We start from the raw sequence: 25,035 nt of genomic DNA on the forward strand, positions 1-25,035 counted from the left end.
GGCAGAGCTGCTTCGGGCTGGCCCCGCCCCATCTACTGACGTCACCGCAGGGGTGTCCTCGGGTTGCGAGCGGAGCCCTGATCCGGGCTGGCACTGTGGCGCAACTCGGCAGGCAGTCAGAAGAAACGCGGCGCTTGTCCAGCCAAGTGTTAGTATCACTTATACACGTAAAATAGTAATTATTGTAAAAAGAATGGCATCCCGTGGTATGTGATGAGACTGCTGTCTCCGCGAACGGAAAAAGGCCGGCTTTCCTTTTCGCCTGCAGCAGCGTGCGGACGGCTGCGGATTTAAAGGGGCAGCGCCGCAGCGGAGCAGCCATGGAGGCGGGCAGCGCCAGAGAGAAGAGCGCTCCGGACTCCGAGGGCGAGCGGCAGTACTGCCAGCTGTGCGGTAGGATGGAGAACCTGCTGAAATGCGCCCGGTGCCGGAGCTCCTTCTACTGCAGCAAGGAGCACCAGAAACAGCACTGGAAAAAGCACAAGCTGGTGTGCAAGGAGGCCGACAAGCCGCAGGTGTTAAAGCAGCCCGAAGAGCACGCATCCCGCCTGCTGTTGCAGAAGAACGGCGGGGAAGCGAGCAGCACGTCCGCGCAAAGCGCGCTTGGCACGGAGCCGCTCAATCCGCCGGGGGATGGGGATGGGGTGAAAGAACTTATTACTTCTACGGAGGGATCGGCTAGTTTATGTGACAGCAGGCAAGCGGGAACCAAACAAGGCGTTAGTAATAACCTCAAAAAGAACGGACAATCAAAACCAAATACGCAGAAACTTGCAATATATATAGTGCAATGTATGAACAAGCACGGCATGTGTGTGGTTGACGACTTCCTAGGAGAGGAGATCGGGATGAGCATCTTGGCGAACGTGCTCGCCCTCCGCAAAACCGGCAGATTCACTGACGGACAGTTAGTCAGTCAAAAAAGCGACTCTTCCACAGACATACGAGGAGACAAAATCACCTGGATCGAAGGGAAGGAGCCGGGATGCGAGAACATATCTTTTCTTATGAGCTGCATGGACGACGTGGTCAGGCACTGCAATGGAAAACTAGAAAGCTACAAAATTAACGGGAGGACGAAGGTGAGTATACGAAAGTGAATTTTTCTCCGTCTTAGCATACGCATGGTTTACAATTCAATTGCGCGTTTTTGTTCAACAATACGGTAGATTTTTTTGCCTTCAGAACTTTGATAGTACTGTATAATAATATTTATTGTTTATTATCAAAGGAGGCCTAGTCTATAAACTGAAAATGAAATTTCTGCCGTACCGTGCATGAAGGGTAACACACCACCAAATGTCTAAAACCGATAGTAAATAATTACTTTGACTGTGAAGTTCTCAATTGTGCTCCATTGTGCAAAACGTATGAAATGTAAAATTGCACTTTTGTGTATCATAATTTCAAGTACGTCTGATCTGGCAATTTTGCAGAGGTAAAACAGGTGGGAAATTAACGAGAATAGATCGAAACTTTGCATGGGTGCATTTCCACGCCTTTTGAAAACGCAAAAGACTGCTTTAGTCGCTACGCCTGACTAGTAAAATGTTATCAGAGTGACGATTTATTTAGTTTTACTTTGATGCACTGCCAGGTTTTGCCTGTGTTTTTAGATTTTCCCCATCAGTTTTTGCAGGTTTTACAGTTTGCCGTGCTACACGAAAACACGCACGTGAAAAGCGAGCGCTCGGGGGGTCTGACTGACTGACAGCGTGTCACGCTGCCTATCGGGCGTTTTTGCGCAGGTTACTGTCCGCTTTGAAGAGGTAACTCGTTTTCCTCTGAATTTTTCATGCATTCCTTATCCTTATTATAACTGTAATATATTGCTATATTAACCTTAATAATAAAAATCTAGAAATCGATTTTAAAGTAGGATTAGCAAAACACGAATTATGCTTGGGACAAACGACTAGAGCATGCAAAACACATGGTAAAGTATGACACATAGTTATGTTTCTGTAGCTGTAAGTACTTGTTATTAAATTATTTGCTTAGTATACAGTGATCCGTACGTGCCACTTTGCACGTGTCGGTTTTTGTACTTATTCATTACAGTAGCTCCGGTGAAGTTTCTGCCTGTAGCTAATGTAACAGGACACCGTCTGGAAATCTATTTAAAAAACACGTACATGTTATAATATGTGTCGTTTTTTAGTATGAGCGTTATTTCTTTATGTACCGCTTATCATCAGTCGGTCTTAGTCGGGAGCATGCGGCTGAGTACGTTTTTGTTTGTTTTAAACAACAGCATTCGCGAAAAGGAAAACGAAATTCATTGAGGGAAAACCTGTATTATCGGGATAATAATGCATAAATTGCATAACGTAAGTGAGGCAAACGGTACGCTTGGAGCGGGAATGTTATGGTTTTTTATGACTGGCAGCATCTTTACGTATCCTGCAGTGTAATTATCAGTTCGTTTTAGACAAAGTACAGGAAATTTCAGTTATCTGGGGGAGAAAGCCATTGAAAAACAATAGTTTAATATATAATTTTTTTTTTGTCATAGCTTTTTGTAAAAACCAAAAATGAAGAAAAAAAACACATCGTAACTTTAGTTACAAGTACAGTAATCTCACCTTTTAAAATGTATGCATCACAAAACTACAGTTTTATTCTCTTTTTTTAAAAAAATATGCATGGGTTTGATTCCATAGTGATAAATGCACACATGAGCCTTTAAATATATATATACGCAGCCAACTCGGGCCATAGCAAGCAAGTTTGATATTATGTATAATTAAATTCAAAGAGAAGCATATTTTGCTTACTTCAAATGAATGTTTAACGCTAGATTTTCCATGCTAATTGCTGAATTACTGACGTTTCATTCCAATTAAAAGATGGAAACATTATTTTTTTGTGGCGGTAATAGCATAGTTTTTTTTGGTCTGTTTTCGTCCAACTTTAAGTAATATTGGATTAAAAAAAATTGAATACTAGCCAAGCTTGGATTTAACAAGCCAGAATGTTTTATTTTGATACCAAATAAAGACATACAATTATAATTATATTTAACAGTTTTTGAGATACGGCTGTTGTTGTACCGCCTGACCCGAACCTCATTTTCATTTCCATGGCTGGTTTTTGCCTGTGGGATTTTGCTACAAATCTGCTTATTTTCTTTTCTTTTTCTTGGTACCTATAGTTTACTGGTTTTGTAGCATTCTATGAGGAAATTGAGGATGAATTTTACCAATATTTGTAGTCAAAACCATTGCGTTTCAACGGATAATTCCGGAGTGGTTTTTGAAAGAAATAACGACAAGACACAGGTTAGGAAAAAAGTGAAAAAATGTCCTTTATTGTCATGAAAATGAAACATAATTAAAATATGATATTTTTGGACATAGAAATAAGTTCACTTACTCCAGATACCACGCTTATTTCTCAGTTAATAAGCTTCATTATTGACTGAAAGATCCTGTCCTTTTCTGTCCATATTATTTGATCTAGAATGTTCCACAAATCACATTTTTATGACCTCTGTGTGAATGAACAGTTTTGCGTTGGACCCCCGGCGCCCCTCCAACGAGCCACCCGACGCTGCCATATATCCAGTCGAGAGCCCCCCCGCCCACCCTACCCCTATCCGTGTTAGAGTGGATTTTCCTCGGCCCGCCCAGGTCGCGTGCGAGCGCCTCATCTCCCGTCTGACCCTAAATTCGGGCCGGGTTGGCTCCAATGGATAATTCAGGTTCTTCAGCATATTTTCGCACCCATAACCGCATGCTGCTACCTTAATGACTAATATTTCCGTTAATCATCTAATTGAGGCGCGTTTAAATCGGGGCCAACTTGCTCCAAGATATCTGGAAGCAAGTCCGTACAGCTCTGTAATACCAGTGAAGGGCCAAGTGGAACTCTAGGTCAGCTTCAGCGGAGCCTCCCCTCGTCACTGAGTTGTGGCCCGGGGCTCTAGGGACCCCGATGTCGCCTAGTGGGTTGACCGACAGTGGCAGCTGTCTTGTGTTTTAATGGAAAGGACACAAGCCAGAATGTCTCATCCTTCTTACGCCCTGACGGTTCAGCTTCAGTGTCTCTGCTGCGCTGATCGGGCTCTTTGGAGGTTTGGTGATCATTCTTAATATACCACGTCTGAATCTGCTGCTACTTTGATATTATGAGGCAAGGTGGTACACATTATAACTAGGGATGGGATACACACACAGACCATGGTGGTGTTAGTGTGCCTGTCTGTGTCAGTCTGTGTGTATTGTGTGTGTGTGTGTGTGTGTTAATGATGTGCGGTGTGTTTTTGTGGTGTGTGTGAGTGTGTATTGGTGGTGTGCAGTGTGTGTGTCTGCTAGTTTTAATTCATTATGACTATGGTTGAGATTTACTGGGGCGGGGAGATTACATATGAAATATTTAAATGGTAATGTTGTATTTAAAAGAAAATGGTGTTAAGTAAAGCAAAGCCGTCTTTTAGTGACTAAATCCAGGATTTCTCTGGGTGTTACACTAGCCATATTTTAAAGACTGGGCACAGGTATGACGAGTAGCACCCATAACATTTGACAGGATAAACTGTTGGATCTTTCTCAGCATGTTTTGTGTTGTTTTTCTAAGCCTTTACCTTTTTTAAGCCAAGATGCTGGTGACAGGTACTAAATTTGAATCTAAGTTGGGTTGTAGTCCAGCTCTTTTAGGTCGCTGCCCCCAGCTCCTAAGAAGAGTGCAGGTCCGCATGCAGGTCTGCGCACTAGCTCTGCCTCAGCTTTAGCTTTTAGTATTACTGTCTCTTTATCTTTTTCCCATTTGGGGTGGTGGTTTATTGGTTAGCACTGTCACTTCACACCCCATCCACAAGTTCGTTTCCCGCGCTCACTCTCTGTGTGTGCAGTTTGCATGCCCCCCCCCCCCCCCCCCCAAAAAAAAAAAGTCACACAACATGCATTGAGTTTGACTGGGCTTTTTAGTTTGCTTAGTGTTTGTCTGTGTGACTGTGTGTGTGTGCATCTGTGTACGTGTGTGTCCTGCCTGTGTGTTGATGTGTATCCTGACTGTCTGTGTCCTGTCTGTGTGTGTGTGTGTGCATGTGTGTCCTGTCTGTGTGTGTGTGTGTGTGTGGGTGTCCTGTGTGTGTGTCCTGTCTGTGTGTGTCCTGTCTGTGTGTGTCCTGTCTGTGTGTGTGTGTGTGTGTGTGTGTGTGTGTGTGTGTGTGTGTGTGTGTGTGTATGTGTGTCCTGTCTGTGTGTGTCCTGTCTGTGTGTGTCCTGTCTGTGTGTCCTGTCTGTGTGTGCACCCCCTGTCTTATATTCTGTACTTTCCGGTATAAACTCCAGGCTCACTGTGTACTGGATAAGCAGTTACTGGAAAAATGGATGGAGGGATGACTTTGGTTTTTTCATTGTAAATCACATGCTACACCCCCCCCCCCCCATGACACCCTTTCCCCTGTGTTAGAGCGTCACTGTGTTGTTTTTATTGTTCCCCACCCCCCCCACCCCCAAATAAAGCCTTTCTCCCTCCACAAAGAACTTGGTTTGTTTGCTTGGCCTGCCGCGTGGGGGGGGGGGGCCCTGTCCGCGTCTGTGGAAACGATGGCTGGCTGGCACGACACGTCCCTTCCTGTTTCCCTCTATAAAAGATGTGGGGGGGGGGGGGGGGGGGCGCGTACAGGCAGAACTTCAGATTGAAGTTCAAACTCATTAATCCAGCCCTCAATCCTTATACAGGGAATTTTTATTTAAGGATGCTGAACTGACAGGGCACGTGGTAACTAGAGAGAGTGCGTGTAGAGTCTGTTTTTATGAGCTTACTTGACCGTCTCTGTTTTCCCACCCTGTCGTATATGTTCAGCTCTACGGGGACATTCTCTAACATCCCGTAGGAGTTTGTCTAAGGCTGACATCCAAGGTTACCCTTGAGAAAGCAGAGGGGTTGCTTAGTTTGCGGCTGAAGATGTGCCAGGCTTCTCTGTCTCACACACGTCAGCTCGCGGGTGGGTTAGGGTTTGGGGTTTGCTTTTGCTTTTGCTTTCTCTGCTTGAGATAGGACACTCCTGCCTTTCTCACACTTGCAGCACACGGCTGAGCAGTCCATGTTCACTGTACCCACAGTCCTGAACATTACAGGCCTGATAATGACATAATAACCTAATTATTGGCATAAAATAGGTCTGTCGGACCAGGACCACTGCACAGCCTTTGGAGACCCGTCCAGGTATCTAATTGTGTATTTTGTCATTCTGGCTGAAGCATGTGCTGTTTTGTTCTGATCGGCCACTCCTCGAACCCGAGCCCTCGTGCAGTGTACAAACACTGATCTTTAAAGAGAAATGAAACCATAGCCCACAGTCATCACTACGGGGCATCGCTGCCTCTCTTGGTGACTTGTAGCCTGAGGAAGCTGCTTGTTATTATGGTATGGCCAGGAAGGAACCGCCCCCCCCCCTGTCCACCGACACAAAGGAGAGACAGCGGGACAGGAAAGCGGACACCTCTGCAGCTTTGAATATTCATTAAAGACTGCCGGGCAGCTACTGTCAGTGAAAAGCAACACTGGAGAGCTACTTCCTGTGCCAGAGTCAGCTGACAGGAAGAACGAGCCCTGGTGGTTCTGAAGAGGTGGGCATGGCTGAGCTGCCTCATGGAGAGCGGCGGTTCTGGAGTCTGCGTTCGTAGTCGCCGGGTTACCATGAGCCGATGTGCTTCGCGGGCTGTGCCGACCCTCAGGAAGGGGGAGGGAACCTCAGGAAGGGGGAGGGAACCTCAGAGCCACGTTTGGCGTTAAACTGGGATGCGAACAGCACTCCGATTTTCCTCCTGTTACTGCTGTTCATGTGGACAGAGACAATAAAACGTCACTGTGTAAGAAATGTGTATTTTACCAACTCCAATCAATAATTTCAGTGATTTCATTTTATTTTTTTAACCCTGGTTCTAGCCTGTTAAAATAAGACAATAGTGGGTTTTGTAATTGTACATCAGCGTGACACATTTGCACAAAGAAAAGCCCTGTATGAAGATCCAGACTGTGCGTGCTGTCTGTGTGATGCTGGCTCGCTCCACTCTTCCTCCCGCCCTTTACCGGTTATATAAACGGGTGTGATCGTATTCCCGGCCCTGCCGTACCACCTGTTCTTTGAAACGCGTTTCTCCTCTGCTGACGGACTGTTTGCATTAGACCACGCTCCTTCATGTTACCCCCCGGCTGTGCTTCCGGGCAACAAGCGTTTACAGGAAAGGGTCACTCTACGGTCTCCACTGTGGGATCCGGCTCTACCCATAAGGCCCTGGGGCGGGTGGGCGGTCCACCCCATTTCTAGCCCACTAGGGCCAAGCCACTCCATGAAAATACTCGTCCTGATGTGTTGGGGTGTGAGGTAATGTCTGGGTGAAATCCTGAGAGTGGGTGGGGACTGTAGGTGGGGGGGGGGGACTGTAGGTGGGGGGGGGGAGGGGCCGGGATGGGCTTCTTCATTTTGTGGCACCTCTGCTGAGCCATTGGGTAATAAATCTGTTTCTGTGAGTCGGTGTATTCGCAGTCAGTAGCACTGAGTAGCTGTAATACTCCCAAGTTTCTGCTCTGTCCCTGTTAGAAAGGTAATCCAAACCAGGAGTCTGCATCACCCTAAGCTTTTTGTGTTTTTCTGCTCCCTGTAAATCACATTCAGCATGCAGTGAAGATTGTAAGATCATATATCAGGTTAATGCTAGGCATAGCAGTTTTATTAGGGACACCGGAGGTAAATTACGGGTTTCTAGTTGCACATGGGGAAGGTATCCATATCCTACACATCCTCGAGTCTTTGTGTGACATCTGTGATGCAGGAAAGATTATTTTCTATAGTCTGACCTTGTAATTTTTGGTAAAAACTTGCAAAATTTAAATAAATCAAACTGCGTTGAAATTTCCCGTTTGGTAATTTAATAATTATCTTGAGAGCCAGAATTAAACGATAGCACTGTTTCCTTATGTTTTTTGTTCCAAATCTGGCCAAAAAAAACTGAAACCCATCCGTCCGTCTATCTATACATCCATCTTCAAACCTGTTATCATGGTCAGGCTCTCGGGATAAACCCCCGACTTGCTTTATTTAATTTTTAACTGAGCAGGAATGATACACGTCAAAAATGTGGCATACCAGTGCACTTTAGAATTAAGTGTAAAAGTTTATTTTTATTAATTGGTATTTAGTGTTGTTGACTCTAATACAAAATGTGTATGTGTAATGTTATCCAGAATTGAAGAATGTAACACTTGGAGTATCACCTATAAAATTAACTGTCATTTTGTGCACCATGGTGCATTTTTAATAGGAAAAGTTGAGTGTTTTCCCACAAAACCGGTAGTAAAAAAAAGAAAGTACTCTGAATTATAGTATCTTTTTGCCCCCTGCAGTGTAGAGAAGGCTCCATATTTTAAAGGTAAGTTAAACATCTCTCAGCTCTGGAAGGTATGTGTAATTCATCTGCTAAATTGCATCAAAACTAAGAATGGTGATTTATTTTTTAGGTAATGGATGTTTTTAGTTAAAACGGACGGCCCTACTAACACACCAACAGTTCAACATGCAAAAACAATATGCATGTACCCATGAAAAAGGATTTAGAGGACCAACATAAACCAAATGTAAGAATTTTTCACTCACAATCATACAAATATAAATATACTTGGCCCACTAGTCATATATGAGTTCAGTGTATGCATCTACCATGTAGAACATCATTTTAAAAATTATTATTATTTAGGTTTTGCTAGATTAAATGATATTCCTGAGTTATGTGTTTACATTGAATATTTTTGAATTGAAAATAATTGAATTCTTCTTCCTGTCATTCAAATTCAACATCCTGTGGGATGTGGCCAGTTCAATTGAAACATTTCACAATTTCTGAATTTTACATAACCTTGGTATGTAGAGATGGACATCTGATGTGGTCTTTGTGACCCCAAACGACCATTCTGGCAGGATTGGTTTTGTCCGCTTGGTGAAACGCGGTGACCCAGAGAGCTCGGTGACCCTGACTCACTGCATCCTCGCCGCGGGTCAGATCGGTGTCCCTATCTCTGCTTGCAGCCCTGTGTGATTGCTCAGTTACCCTGTATCATCACAGAACATGTGGCTGAGGCTGCCTGACTTGTCCAGCTCCTGCACCCCAGTGTGGAAGCCGGTGCCTGCCTGTTCGCGCTGTGTCTGGTCCTTCAGCCCAGACCAATACATCTGGAGTTTGGTCCATTTCACACTTGGCCTCCCCCTCTGCTGTCTCCCATCTCCCTGCGCGCCTGGTCACTTCCCTCTTCCTCCTCCTGTTCCCCTCTTCCCCTGACCCCCCGCACGCCCTCCTGCCCTCCTGTGCATTACCACTCCACTGAGGTGGGGTTCCCTGGGCAGGCCTCGTGCCCCGGGCCCACTACGCCATGGGCATTTCGCAAACGGGTACACTCTGTCCTGAACTGCACCATTGTCGCCGTTAAGCCGCTTGACATAAAATTGCACTGTGCAAATTCCTGTTTTTACACTGACTGTGTTTCCCTTGTGTGTCAGATTTTAGTTCTGCTGAACAAAACAAAACCTTTTCGTTTTAACTTCCTTGTCGGTGGCTGTTTCGTTTGCTCCTTGCCTTGTGTGCCAGATTTTAGCTCTACTGAACAAAAGAAAACCTTTTCGTTTTAACTTCCTTGTCGGTGGCTGTTTATGGGAGACATTAGGTTTGGTTTGTTTGATGCTGCTGCTGTGGTGACCTAGTCACTGGATTAGACCCTCTGCATGACCCTGGAGGACAGCACACATTTCTGCCCAGCGCCCAGAAAGACAGTCTGGGAGGCATGAAAGGAGGAAGCTGCTGTCCGTATTTCCAAAAACCACAGAAATGTTTTTTTCATTGTGAATCACTGGGTGATCACCAGTGTTCATATCACCGACCAAAACACCTATTTCTGTTTTGGAAGCTCTAAGATTATGTCCCATATGACAGAAGCACATTTTTATGATGATTATTACTAATTACTCCTAATAGACCAGGTGAGTAAAGCGCTATGTCAGTATTCCACACAAACCAACTGCAGCCTGAATATTACTGCACACCAGAGTCACGCCAAACATTCTTATTCTCTGAGACATTTTTGGAAAGACTTCAAACCCTTCCTTCATTTTCATTTTATCTTTATTTTGCTACTTAGAGAACCTATAAAAGGTGCATTGTTTTGGCTTCAGGGAAGATTGCATAAAAGTGTTTAATTGCTCAATGTTTGGATACGGAATGTTTTTCGAGCTGGAGTCCGTATCCTGTCTGTTACCTAAACGTAGTGTGCGTAGGCTGTCCGAGGTTGTCTGGGCGATTCTTGGTTCACTTGGCATTGTGTCGACGGGATTCACTCCACCTTTAGTTGCTTATGGCCCAAGTTCTAGTGTGTCATGGTTCCCGAGTTCCTGTGTCAAAAGATCAGGCTCGCGTGTGAGTGCTGCCATCGGCTCGGTGTGACGTCTACAGTTGTCCCTCCGCTTTTGTCCCAGTCTCATGAGGACCTGTAAATTAGCAACCACATCAGCTGACCCACCTCTCTAACGGGGGCAGAGAGCGAAGGTGTGGGGCCCTTTCAGACCCCGCTGCCAGAGGTCAGAGACGCGGGCCTGTTTGGAGAAGGAAATGGAAGCGGCTGGTATGAATCGGTTGTGCAACTATTAGGAAACGAGGTTTGTTTTTCTTCTTTTGAGGCACATAATTACTAAACCTGTTTAAATGGAACAGACTAGGCATGTAGCCACATAGTAAAATAATGGGTTTGCACCCCCCACCACCACCACCTCTCTGCCTGAAATTTGTCAGCTACTAATCAGGCACGTAGGCAGTCAGTAAAATCACGACGTTGAAACCCCCCTTGAAATTTGCTTCCGTCTTCTGGTCGGGACCCCCCCCCCCCCCCCCCCCCCCCCAAAAAAAAAAATGTATTTTTGGCTAAATGCCTGGAACAGACATGTGATTATTTCCCTGATATCTGATCTGTAGGCTGGATGACCTGGCTGAGGAGGATCCAGGCCAGGCGCCCGAGTCGGAACGCCTACGCCTACAACTTGGCAAAACAAAACGGTTTATGAGGAAAGGTGCTTATCAGTGCATTTACCCATAAGTAATGTAAATGTGGGGAAACGGCAGAGCGGGCTGCAGGCGGACGCACGTGGGATGCAGGTCGCTGCTAACGCTGCAGCGCTAATACCTGTGAGTGTGGCTGCGTTTTCTACGCCATTTACGGCTCTTTTTCTGGTGTCCTTGAGTGTGTTGGGTAACGCTTTACATTAACTGCACATTCATAATGCATTCATAGAGCATTCAGTGCACCTTCATAATGTATTCATTAAGTATTCACAAAATATATAATACTCCCCCCCCCCCCGCCCACCACGTGCATTTTTGAAATAGATGTGGATAATGTTCTGACTGATCAAGCGAACAGCTTTACTAGATTTAGAGGTTCTCCTCCAGGCTAGATGAAGATGTTCAGTCTTAGAGGCGAGGTCATCCCGACAAAGGCTTGCTTCTGTGCTTCCCACAAGTCTAAGGGTAACAGTCTAGGAGCTGTTTGTATATTATACAGCTTCACTGGCTACCAGTTAAATATCGCATCAATTTCAAAATCCTCCTGTATACATTTAAGGCCATACACCACCTCTCCCCTCCATATTTGTCTGATTTGGTTCAGGTCGCCATTCCATCTCGCTGCCTCAGATCCTCTTCCTCTCTTCTTCTCTCTGTCCCTTCCCACCGTCTTGCCACTATGGGGAGCAGGGCTTTCTGCTGCTCTGCTCCCCGGCTCTGGAATTCGCTTCCTCCCGACATTACAAACATTACTTCTCTTCCTCTGTTTAAATCTAGACTCAAAACTCACTTGTTTAAAACTGCTTATTCCATATAACCATTTTTTGAATCTGTCTTCTTATTTTGGATTGTTTTTTAAGGATTATGTTAATTATCTCCTTTTATGTTTGTTTTATCATTTGTTGTGTACAGTGCCCTTGAGTGTCTTGAAAGGCGCTTTTAAATAAAATGTATTATTATTATTATTATTATTATTATGTGATATCCTCTCTACGAAACAGCACCGAGGAACCAAACACAGTGTAGATCTTGGAAAGAAGCTCCACTTTAATACCACAGATTGTTCAGTGTCATTAGTTTGATGTCGTTAGTTCCTGTACAGAATGCCAAGGCGTAGACTTCATTTCTAGCTAAGGGATCCAGTCGAGACTCGATGTCAGAACCCGCTTTGTAAAAACTGCTAAATTAGGAATCCACCTTTGCTGACGGTGTCACGCAAAAAAGGTTACCCGAGGGTCTTGCTCTTAGTGGTACGATGAGAAGTTCACACTTTAGAGTGTCCTGTGTCGTTTTCCGTGAAAATCCGGCAATGTAACTCATTGAAAATGTTGGTTGTTTTCAACAAAAGCGCAATTCGGAAGGGGGTCGCGTTTGGCAATATGACTGGGCGGTAAGTGGTACTGCACAATGCGAGGTTCTAAATACGTGTCCTGCAGCAGTGTTTTTGGTATATAAATAAATCACTTCTTGTGAAAGTGTGCCTTTCTGCATGGATGGCTGAGGAGAGGAGTGAATCAGAGGGAAGGAGGTCACAGAGAAGGTTCTGTGCTATCGTGTAGAGGTGCACGTATGAACCTTCTCTGTAGAGTTCAGAGTACAGTTGAGAAACCTTCTCAAAATGTCTCACAAAACAGGAACTGTCCCTCCTGCGTTGTTTTTTTTATTTATGGGGAAAAAAATCCTCTTTCTGACCTGGAAAACCTGTTACCACAGCAGACATTTGCAAGGCCCGTCCCCTGGGGCAGATGTTTAGCGAGGAATCTGCGAGAAGGAAATGTCGTATAATCACATATGAAAGGCTGCACCTGTGATAGCCAGCAACCCCTGATCATTCATCGGCCTACATAGTTAATTGTAAATGACATGACCAGTTTTTTTTTTCAATATTATACATCTGTTTTGCTGTTAAGTTTCTATGAGTAATTGTTTATGTTAAAGAGAGAGCTGGAAGATTGCTGTAAGTTGATGTCTGTCTATTGGCTTATGTCGTGATGACAGACCTGGAATTCCATTCAGAAGAAAAAAGTCGGTTTATAATTTAGTTTTACCTTATTATTTACATAGGACCTTGGTAATCTTGCTAACCCAGAGTTAAAAATGTACATTTAAAAATGATAGTGTACAACAGAAAAACATCAACATCATAGGCAAGCTATGCTTTTTAAAGAGTTATTTTGTTTTCTTTCAATTATTGTAAATGTTTGCAATGTAACTTTTTTAAGGTGTAACTTTTACTATTATAATAATAATTATTATTGCATTTGCTTTCACTTTTATTTAGCAGAAGCTTTTGTCCAAAGCAGGGAAAGGCCTGTAGCACATTCCAAACATTTTGAGGGGTTGACTAGGCACAGGTATGGCTAGGCTGAGCTTCTGATGAATGACTGTTTGATGATGATGATGATACATTACTTGTGACCCTGACAGGGTTAAGCAGTTAGATCTTGATGGATGTATAGATGTGTAATTAATTTCTTACAATATGTGCCCCCTGCCCTCCTCTCTGTCTGCTACCTGGTGACTCCAACCACATCCTCTTCCTCTCGGTTGGGTCTCGGCCTCGTGATTTCGGTTGAGCTCTAAGCTTGTTGTTCGTGGGCTTTTCCTGTGTACTCCCCCCCCACCCCACCCCCGCTGCCCCCTCGACCCACAATGCTGCAAACAGCCGCAGCGCGTTGGGGGGGGGGGGTGATTTTCCTGACCAAAGCATGACGGAGGCCTTCACCACACCGATCTTCACTATTCTGCTACAGTGTCCATTTCCACACGGGCAGGTTTCGGGGCCAGAGGAGAACTGCATCTGGCGGCAGAGATATTGAAGAGATTATGCACCCCCCCACCCCCCCAACTCCGGTGCATAATCTCTGGTTCTAGCTGTGTCTGTCACTGATCTCGGCCAGTCCCGATGGCCAGCAATCATCTCTTCCTCCCTGTCACACGTCACCTGTACAGTACGGCAGAATGGCAGACGCTGCTGTTTACATTCTGGCCTGCAGATACACTGGTACTGCGTCAGCATCTCACTCCCAGCCTGTCTGTAGCTGTTGTTTACATCCTACATCCTACTCATCTCCGGATTGAGCCAGCTGAGACAGGAGACGTCAGGACTTTGGGCCAAAACGCAGAGCGGATAGGAGCTGGTGTGAAATCGGCGGTGTGTTGTGATTATCCGGATGTTTTCCTAACAGTCCTGGGGGTACCTGGGCTGGTCGCACCCAGCCCAAATCGGATCGACTTCGGATGGAGCCAACGGTCGGTCTTGTTTCGGCAGGTGACAGGCTCTCAGCTGCCTGAGCTGGGAAAAATCACAGCGTCCTGGTCTGATGAGATTTTCCGGGCCTGTGCTCTCACTCTTTGATATACCGGTGTGGCTTGCAACCAGATTTACAGTAAGATAAGTGCGAGTCTGTAATGTTTGGGTTTAGGTGCTTTTATGTTCCTGCTCTGGCGCCATATCATAAAATTTTCTGTTTTTCAAAACACCATTATGGTAAGAAATTTAGAATTTCAAATTGAATATGACCATTGTTTATTTGAAAAGTAATGCCAAGTACACTGGAAGCCTACATTTGAGTGGCCTGTATGTAGATTGTATCCTGGTATAAATTAAAACTTTTCAATTAAAAAGTAGCTTTGGGTCTAAGCTAGCAAACGCATGCATGCATGCATGCACGCACACGCTCTCGCGCACACACACACACACACACACACACACACTTACAGTGAACTGGACTTTCGCACTGTCACTAATCCCATGTGGCTCAGGCAGGATAATTCATTAACCCCAGAAGCTTGTTGCTGTTGCACTCGGGCCCCCTGGGGGGGGGGGGGGGGGGGAACAGCTGCCACAAAAAAAAACATATTCGAAGTTTCGGTGGTGGGATCCGAGCCGTCATTTGAGTAATACTGTAAAAGGTTACCCTGGTCTGTTTTCACCCATAAATATGTGAATGAAACTTTAACCAAAGACACTTTAAATGACTAGGATCTCTGTGCCTCACACAGGGGGAAGTGGCAGCCCGTTTTAAAGTGAATGGCATGAAATAAGCAAGTGATAAATGACAAGCCAACATGTGTGCATCTGTTATAGCGCTTGTAGCCCGGCCCCCATCACCTCCCCCCTCCTGCAATCCCCCACTCATCTGTTACAGAGACGAATGTGTTTACTGGTCGGCATGCCCCCGGTGCCAGGCCTGCTAGCGGCTCGGCGGCCTGCCTCACGCACCGCACGTAGCACGATCATTAGAATGCAGCCTGTTGGGCAGGAGGCCAGCAGCCGCGGGGTTTATGTCAGTTCACTGCTCTCGCAGGCAGTGGCTGCGCTCCCGGCAAGAACATGGTGCATGACTTGGTGGGGGGGGGGGGGTCTCGGGCCCCCCAGTCCGCCCATATGGGGCCCCTTTGCCAGGCGGCTCGCAGGACCCCAACGTGGCCCCCCACTCGCTGGCTCACGCGCGCCAACGCGGCCGCGGAATGTAAATACGCCGAGGGCCGTGTTGCCACAGGTTGCGTTCGCGGCCGGGCCCAGATCGTGTGCGTCAAACGGCCCGTCTGACGCAGGTTCTGCCCGCGGCTTGAAAAGGTGGCCCGCAATCGCGGTGATCTCAGCCCCCCGGTTCCGGGGTCCCTTTGAAAGCGACCAGGTGGGGCCTTCCCGGGCTGCCCTCCTTCATGCCCATTGGGCCATAAATGGTGACCAAAACGGAGCTCACCGCGGTCGGCCCAGCTCCAGACAGAAAGCCCCCCCCACCCTAACCCCCGCCTTGTGTGCGCAGGGAAGTGGCCCGGATGTGCTGCTGTGAGCCGGAGGCGGACCCCAAACATCCTGGTGTCAGGCTGGGAAAGTCGTCAGCATGCGCCTCCGGGTCCAACACAAGGGGCCCCTTGACCTGTGAGCTCAGACTTAATTAAAAGTCCTCACCGTGCCGGCTGAAGTAGGCCGGTCTCTCGCTCGAGGGTAACGGGGGGACCTGCATTATTTATGATTATTTATTCAGAGTATTTATCATGCGACCTCTGTTAGCAGTAAGCAAAATACAAAAAAAGTATAATGTAAAATGGTTTAAAAAAAGAGCATAAAATGAGTAATAACCATGTTGTTCTGTAGTTTTTTTACTGTCGCATTCCTGGCTCTGTCGCATTCCTGTAGTGGCGTCTTCTGGCTGAACAGCAGTTAATCCCAACACCTCTGTACTCTGACAGATAGCTCAGTGTACAGGATATTCATAAAGAGACGTGCAGGCTTGGTTCTTAAGACTGATCTTTATTATTTAAGATTCTTGAAAGAGTTTTGTTAGACCGGAGTGGTGTTGCGTATCTTGTGCATGATTTAACATATGTGTGGGATTTAACGTGGGAGACCCATGTTTCCAGTTTGACAGACAGTCCAGCTTAGGCAGGTGTTTCTCAGAGATGTGCCTTGCGGTGGATCCCGGGGTCACGCCTGCCTCTCCAGGCCTCCCATTTCATGCTGTCTCCCGCTCCTGCTGGTGTATGAATGCCTTGTTTTTAAATGGCCAAGCAACGAAAGCAGAGGCAAAAGTGATGAAATCGCGGTGAGAGGTTATCTGCCTTATGGACTGATGCTTGATTTCGATGATCTCTGATGTTTTCCACCCAATAACTGAGCCTGGGCCAGAGTGCCTCAAATGAAACTTAAGGGGAAAATTCCAGATCCTGGTGCATTTCCAGATTTAAAACCGACGGGGTTGGAACTGCACATATGTGCTGACATTATTAATAACTAAAATGTGTAAACGGATAAGTGAGGCCACCAGGTACACACCTGTTTGTGCAGTGCGTGTTTCTGTGAGCGATTCAGAGTATCTGGCTGTACCTAAACAAAGAATGTGATCACCTTGTCTTGCAGAACAGTGTTACTTTACCTTTTATTTGTCTTGGGTCTACAGTTGAAATGGGCTTTTTGTGATGGGGGGGGGGGGGGGGGGACGGTTCCTTTCTCTCGGAACGGGAAATAGAACCAGGAAGCAGCGGTTCTGTATTATTGTACCGGTTTATTTTAGTAGCAGTCAGGTTTGCAGTCTGCGTGCTCATTGGCTCAGGTGGGGTGGGGGGGGTGGACAATGGCCAACGTACACAAACGTGCACAACAATGCTCTGCGTGCGGATGCGTGGCCCGGCGACATCCACTGCCCCGCCCCACCCCGCCAATCGGGCCTTCCACACCCTTATCTTGGACTTAAAGGAACCTCTAGGCAAAGTGGTACCACTTAGGGCAGGTTCAGGAGCTGTCGGAGAGGCCCTGAGAAGCGTGTAGGAGCACTGGCTGCCACCTCGCCCTCGTCGTCCTTCAGGTGATCGGTGGTACTGTAGTCTCTTCTACTGAAAAAATAAGCGATTGATAAACCCATTGTCTTCCCTCCCCAGATTTCAACTTGACAAAACATGACAAAATCCTGAAATGTCACAGTGTTCAGCGATGGATTGACCTCTCCACTGTGCTTTTGTACTATTCTACGACCTACCTTCTAATTATCTTTTATTTGTTTTTTGTTTTTTTTTTTGTAGGCAATGGTGGCGTGTTACCCAGGCAACGGGGCAGGATACGTGCGACATGTAGACAACCCAAATGGAGACGGGAGATGCGTCACATGTATATATTATCTCAACAAAGACTGGGATTCCCGGGTATGTGGAGTGAGCATTAATCACACTCTTCTTTTGTTCCTGTTTCCATAGGTACTATTAACCAAGAATAACATCATCAAATAATAATAATAATAATAGCGTTATATACCTTCTCCATGTTTCAACCTGTTTTAAAGTCTACATTCATCTGTGTGAGTATTTGTTGCAACCGGTGATTTTGTTCCAGTCGGTTTGGAAATGACTGTAAGCAAAAAGCTTAATTAAAGTAGAATGGCATCCATTTCCGAATGCAGAACGTCACGACAGCCTGGTATGAGAGGACAGTGTGGGTTACACATGGGAGGTGATAGCGGGGGCGCCAGGTGACCATAACCGCGTATAACCAAAGGGGCACGTTTGTATTTATCGGTCTGCTGGAGTGCAGGGACGGCGACCCAACGCGGTGCACCTAGCTGCCCTGAACTGCCTGCAAAATGTGACTAATTTCCCATTGACATCACCATTGGGTCCCTGAGAAAGGCCCTTAACCCCACCAGGGACAGGCAGACCCTGCTCTCTCAAATTTACCTTTCTTTGGATTAAAGTGTCTGTTAAATAAATAAATGGAAACACTAAACTACCAAAAAATATTGCATAATCTCAAATGTAAGGTAAAATGTTGCCCTTTGGTAAAACTTAATTATCTTAAATTGAAATCAATTAGACTTCAGCTGAAACACCTTCATTTGAATATTTAACTGTCAGTGGGAAGGATGAGGTCACACTGCTATGTTATTGACAATTAGTGCTTGTTATCAAAGTCACTTTTAAAACTGATATTGCTGGGCCAGGTGTGAGAATTATTGGTAATTTTGGTGCTCAGTATTTTCTCCTGAACAGAAATCAAAGCTTTTTGTCTCTACTATTACGCTGACGTTACACACTGTAACCACCATTATAAAAACTGTGTTCTGCTGAATAAATAAATGTAAATACGAGTAACATTAAATGGGGAAAGCGGAGAAGCCCTGCGGAGCAGCGCCTTTTCGGTGAACCCAGCGGAATCGCCGGCACCGCCTGAGTCGGCACTTCGCACCCCGGCTGCGGGGCTGCGTCAGAGCCGCGGAAACATCTCCACCAGCCTTGGAAAGTATGTGTGGACGGGCGTGAAATTACAAGCGGCAGCGGCGGCCCCGCTTCACGCGCAGGCACATTCCGTACCCGGGCCGAGCTCGCGTTCCGGGTACCGCCTGGTGACTCCGTAATCACGTAATGCTGCAGGCAGATAAGCGGCACTTCACATGCGCTTTCTATTTGCAGGGTGCCGCGCTATCGGATGCCCACCACCGGGTCAGCCCCCTAATAATAGCAATTGTAGTCATTGGCACCCAAAGGGATACTAAACAGAGATATTGGGTGTTTTATATTATTGCGAATGTGTTTCTAATTAAAAAGCACCCAATGAGACTGCTTGTCAATGAACTTTCTAACAGCTCCTTTAGAACTATAATTTAGATTTGAATTTAAAATGAATATTTGAAATTAATGTTTTACTTAAAACTACTGATTGTTTATAATATAATATATATATATATATATATATATATATATATATATATATATATATATATTATACAAATTAATACATTTATAGAACCAATAAAATTGCAATATTTTTACTGAATTAAGTGTCCCAAGATTTTCTGTCATAAATGTATATATGCAAGGACAAATAAAATATGTAATATCATCAAAATAAGAATTAGCGAAGTTTAACAGATAGAAAATATTAGACTAACAATATGTTTATTTTTATCATCTTATTTTTTATCTTCTATTTCTCCTTTACTTTGCTTTCTGCTCTCAGGGAAATTAATTTCCTTGCTTGCATCTAGTGCTGTATGAGGGTGACTATAAATCCTGGGATTTTGCATTGTGACGTGTTGACATTTGCTTCCTACAATCAGAATACTGTCTGTGTGCATTTTTGTGTTGCTGTGACGCCTGTCTTTGCCTCCTGCCTTCGGTGTCCTCTTTAGTTGTAAAGCAAAATATGGCCACCCTATAGCTGTGCGGTATACGTTTCTGCATTTGATGAATAGACTTTGATTGATTTAGGTTCTCTGTAGTTCCTGCTGTACTATTACATTCGCTATGTAATTTTAGATGATCTATGAATATGTGTTCAGTGATACTTGCAGTCCGTCCTGCGTCGATGGATCGATGGAGTTGCCGCATGGCTTCTCCTTTTATCAAATGCGGTTTGTGTTTCCGTTTGTCATTGTTTTTTCTCTGATTCAGAGGCCTGACTCACAGCCTAAGCGCTCTCGGGGGGTGCGGTTAAAGTGGCGGTCCAGGACTCCGCTCTCGCTCCCGCCGCGTCGCCCGGCGGGCTGCGTTTCTTGCGGGACCCGTTGCTTAACCAGACGCTTCTCGGAAATGCTCCCGGTCGCTCTGCGAGTGTCCAGCTGCCTCTGTCCAGCCACGGTTCCAGAGAATGCTGCTGGTCAGTCTGCCAGCATGTTCGGGCCGTTATCTCTTTCTCCTTCTTCCCGTTCATCCTTCTTTATCTTAATAACCAGATCCCAGGTCCCCAATCTGAAGAGTATAAAATCAGACCAGACCCTACTGCTTCATTAAAAATCTATGCATTTCCCAGTTTAGCTGTTTTTTTCTGTGTCTTAAATGTTTCTGCTCGTAACTTTATTCTTGTGGGTCAAAATGGAAGTTATGCCTTCAAAGCACACTTCACCAAAGTTGTGTATTTCCAAGCAATATTTTTGAATGACCAAAGAATTACAGTATTAATTTAATGGTTTAATTTCTCTGTCCTTCAAATACATGTACGTAGGCCAGGGCTTGCAAAATTTTGAAATCTCTGGTAGCCCCTCCGGACAGACATTCTTCAGATTTTGGTATCTCAAAATGAATCTTGACCAGCCCAAATTTTAAAAAGGCAATTCTTAAAGTATACATGCTTAAGAAATCAATAATGGGGAAAAAAAAAACTTTGGGAAAAATTTGATGTGGAAACACATCCTAAATTATTTAGTAAGTGGTTAATGTTGCCATTACATGAGAAAATAATATAATGATAAATATGCAATAAAAACAAAAGTAATAAGCATGAGATTTATACTTATGCTTACTCATGAACAGGCCTACACCAACGTATTTTATCCTCCTCAGTTTTTGCACCCAGCTAGAAATACAGAAATTGAACCTCCAGACTTTTTGTGGCTTTTATTTGCTTTTCACATCGATATCATATCAGACAGCAGGTAGCTCATAACCATTTTCCTTTTGCTATGCATGGGTCCCATCCAGTAATATCTGTTTTCACTTTATATCGTCTGATTGCTGTCCGTTTGAATTTACTTTCATACAATGTTAATTTCGCATCACCATATGCAGCGTATTGAAATCATATAAAAAAAACTTTATTTGTTCCCAAGGGGCAATTTGAGAATATTGTGTATTGAATATGAGTGGTGTGATAATAGAGTCCAGCAGAGGACGCTATTACCAACAATGCATCAAGACGGTACCACAAGGCGATTGTGCAATAAATAAACCCTCCTAGGATTAAGCACCACCACTAATAGCAATGTGCTACTATATAGTTATGCAGTAGGCAGCTACACTTCCTAGCGGACAAGCAAATTAAGAATTAAGAATAAGTAGCAAGTCAAGAGCGGAAAAGGCGAATAATGGTGGGAGTTTGATTTTACTTAAGGGATAATTTCTGATAGCCTGTTAAACAGGGTGTTGTTACATTTTAGTAGCTTGGTGGTAAAACTGGGACATCGGGTAGCGATGGTGGGAGTCCTATAGGCTTTGGGCTGAAATAGCTGTAGCAGTTTCTCAAGGAGGTAAAGCGGTTTCAGCTGGCAGACCTTTTTGTTATTACGCTAAAACTGAATCCACATGAAATGACTGTTAAGTTGATCTTTGAGTTATGGAAGCTCGAATCCTTAGTGGTTTGTATTCTGGGGATACTATGTGTTGAATTTATTGTTATCATTGTTATTATTATTATTCATCTGGGTCAGAGTCTAAGTTACAATCCTAGGTAGATGTCTAGCTTTCTAGGTGGAAGGTTAAGCAATAAGTAATCTTTCCATGTCTTATATGTGTTAGAGGTGTAAGTTATTTCCAAGGGGGGGTAGCCCAAAGCCCTTCACATATGTGAGTCAGTGACACCAAAGTGACCCACTTTTGGGAATGCTTTTGGTTGGAGTAGATGATTTGAGCCACACCATTGAAAAAGCAACCTCCACCCACATCCCAAGACCAGCTACTGCTACACCCAGAGGTGGACAATTCAGGTGCAGAAAGTAAAAATCCAGACCAAGATTTTGTTTCAACCAAACAGTTGAGTATAAAAAGTCACAGTCACAGAGTACTCAACTGGTTGGTTGAAACAAAACCTTAGTCCGGATTTGTACTTTCTGCACCTGAACGATACTTCTCTGCCTACATCTCCCAATTGTGTACAGTATATACCAGCAGTGAGACAGTTGTAGCGCCGCCGATTATGTCTCCCAGTTGGTTGTTTCCTGACCAGCAGCTTTCTCCACCTTCATCCCTCCCGTCACATAATGGCATGGCCAGTGAATCCCCCTCCTCCATTTCTGGCCACAGGTGCCATCCACTCAAAAAACATTTCCTCTTCCCTCCCCAAGTGTTCCTCTTAATTTGGAGAAGGGCAGGATGTCCTTGAACAGGCAGATTGTAGGGGTCTGCAGCTGTTAGCGCTGCCTGAGAATGGAAGTGGATGGGATTTGCCAAGGGGCAGCTATGTTTGTTTGTCAAAGGTCCCTGCTACCCTGAGCAGGATAAGCGGTTGGATAGATGGATGCTTGGTAGTGACGGCCAAATGAAGCTTCATGAACCATTTGCTGTATTCTTTTACCCCACTAGGTGGTGCTCTTTGCTTTGGGGCATGTTTTGAGCCATTTTATGAACAGAGAGCACCATCTAGTTGGTTCAAAAATACAGCAAATGGTTCATGAAGCTTCATTTGGCCGTCACCAATGCTTGGGTAAAAGGTTTATCAGGTTGCAGAAGTGAGACTTGTTTAACTGGATAAAGTTGTAGCACACTAACTCGTTAATTCAATTGTTTGTTTTTCCCAGGAACATGGAGGTCTGCTCCGGATCTTCCCAGAAGGGAAATCCAGCTTTGCCGACATTGATCCCAAGTTCGACCGGCTGCTGCTCTTCTGGTCGGACCGGCGCAACCCCCATGAGGTGCAGCCCTCGTATGCTACAAGGTGAGCATCGTCCCCACCATCACCAGTCATGTGCTACACTCCACATTTGCTTAGTTTAGGGGTTAAATAAATCTGCCCGTTCACCAGATATGTTTGGAGGGGTTTCAAGATCGTGCTGGCAAGCTTTCCATACAACAATGACGTTCAGATATCATTAGGGTGGCTGGAATAGTGCATAGTGTGCATGCTGCTTATTAATTCCAGTAAAACCACTACTCTTGGGTGCTCTTTTAACTCCCCCTACTGTAAAAGGCTTTGCTGTCTGCCAGATGGGGAGGTGCTTTCTGGGGTAGGAAGGCGTGGTCATGATGACCGTCTCCTCCAATCAGGTATGCCATAACAGTGTGGTACTTCGATGCTGAGGAGCGAGCCCGAGCCAAGGAGAAATACCTAACAGGTACGTCACCCTGGGGGCCTTCAGCTATGAAAAAAAATCCTCATATTTACACTCAGCCCAGATAATCGCAGCTTTCAGTTTGGATTTTTATCTCTGTCTTGTACAAACTTTATGCCAACACACAGAGTTAGAATACAATGTAGCTTTCATCTGTCTATTGAATCTGTTTTTATCTGTCATTGTTCCTGTAACTCGAGTTCTAACGACACAAAGGTTGGGGGTTCAAATCTTGGGGATCACATATAAATTTTATTCTGTCCTCTACTTTGGAGAAAAGCATTGAATAAATGAATAAATCTATGTAGTGTTATGTGGTTTGTCTGTGTGGTGTTCAGATCATTTTAAGTGTTTATAATGTCTTAAATATAACATTAAAGAGATTCATTTTCGTTAGAAGCATGTTATTTTGGTGATCATGAGATGTATAAGCACCACAAGCAGGTTTCCGCTAGACACACAGATGCAGAACGAAGTGTTTAGCTTGGAGGTGCCTGCAGGATAGCCAGGGTGTCTCCACACGCAGTACCATGGTAACCGAAAGGGCGACGACCCCCTGTCTTGCAGGTGGCGGAGAGAAGGGTGTGAGAGTGGAGCTAAACAAAGCAGAAGATTCCGGCTCCTGAAGAATGGGGATTGGGGGTGGGGGGCAGGCTAGACTTTGGAATCCAGGCAAGTCGTGTGAAAGGCAACGGCAGGATGGAATGGACTGCCATGGAAATGGAGTCATATGTTTGTTCTGAACCATCGACCCAGCATGGATATCAGCGCCCTGACCTTGAATGATGTTGTGATGTCATTGCACTGTGCACAAGCCATTTTTTTTGTGTTTTACCCGGAAAGCTGCTTGCATGTAAGCAGACCAAGGCAGAATGTGCTTTCGGGGGGAGGGGGGCTTGTTTGAAAAGGTCGAGCGATAATCGTCAAGGCTGAACAAAAGGTGCAGTTTCGCACGTTCACCTCAGTCGGTGAGTTAAGCTGTTTTTCGACAAAAAAGTTTCTCGGTCTGACCGAAATGGGGAAGGAGGAGAAGCGGGGAGCCTCGTGTGTGACGCGAGGAACAGCTGCTCTCGGACTCGCTGGGTGATAGCGAGTCCATGGCCTGCGATGGCCACATCACGATCACCGGTCTGGGGCTGCAGACTTAAAGGTTAAACTGCCAGTGTTGCATTATTTTTTTTTAAATGTCTTTTGAAATGTACTTCTGCTGGCTGACTGGCTTTATTTCCTGCTCAGACCTAATCAAATAAATGTGAATAATAATTTTTATTCGTATGACTTTGTGTTTTTGTTTTTAACTGGGTCTTTCAAGACCTTGGAGTGAATATTGAAGGGCAAATGGACCCATCGTTTAATTTGTACTGCGCCCTTTCACCCCTGGCAAGGAGAGTTATCCTAGACCCGCATCGCTAAGCTTGATTTTTTTTCATACTCGTTTGGTGTTGGTGGTAATTTTCAGCAGGAGTGAATGCTCATCAGGGTAATGTTATGTGCAGAAAAATGGTAGAAAATTGCGCAGTTCAGAAAAATAAGCTAATAACATTTAAGCAGAATCAATAAATGTTCATTTTTGCAGGGAATTTCCAGGATTCTCAAGGTAATTAGATATTTCACTGCACATTGATGTTTTTTTTTTCCTCCCTCTGGAGTTTCTACAGAAATGTGGCCAGTTATAATATTTCAGTTATATTTGGAGAAAGATAATCTTCATATCATCAGTGAAATCT

General features: G+C 44.9%; 1 protein-coding gene across 2 annotated transcripts; it reads left to right on the forward strand.

Moving 5' to 3' along the window:
• LOC125715970 (egl nine homolog 1-like) lies at positions 1–24,577 on the forward strand. Of its 2 annotated transcripts, none has more exons than XR_007384232.1 (5): positions 1–1,082; positions 17,580–17,699; positions 19,941–20,145; positions 22,778–22,914; positions 23,244–23,311. XR_007384232.1 is itself a non-coding variant. In XM_048988150.1 (5 exons), exons 1-5 carry the CDS (start codon positions 321–323, stop codon positions 23,932–23,934), a joined length of 1,146 nt encoding a protein of 381 aa, XP_048844107.1. In that variant the 5' UTR covers positions 11–320; the 3' UTR covers positions 23,935–24,577. The 2 variants fall into 2 exon arrangements, 1 of the variants encoding a protein (XP_048844107.1); XM_048988150.1 differs by lacking the exon at positions 19,941–20,145 and adding an exon at positions 23,876–24,577 and having other exon boundaries at positions 11–1,082.
• The last annotated feature ends 458 nt before the right edge of the window (positions 24,578–25,035 follow it).

Source organism: Brienomyrus brachyistius, chromosome 20, assembly GCF_023856365.1.
Source record: "Brienomyrus brachyistius isolate T26 chromosome 20, BBRACH_0.4, whole genome shotgun sequence".
NCBI lineage: Eukaryota > Metazoa > Chordata > Actinopteri > Osteoglossiformes > Mormyridae > Brienomyrus > Brienomyrus brachyistius.

Coding starts and splice junctions, on each gene's coding strand:
- LOC125715970 (XM_048988150.1), top strand. CDS start 321: ATGGAGGCGGGCAGCGCCAGAGAGAAGAGCGCTCCGGACTCCGAGGGC. Junction 1,083..17,579: donor AAATTAACGGGAGGACGAAG/GTGAGTATACGA, acceptor TTTTTTTTGTAG/GCAATGGTGGCGTGTTACCC. Junction 23,312..23,875: donor CAAGGAGAAATACCTAACAG/GTACGTCACCCT, acceptor CCTGTCTTGCAG/GTGGCGGAGAGAAGGGTGTG.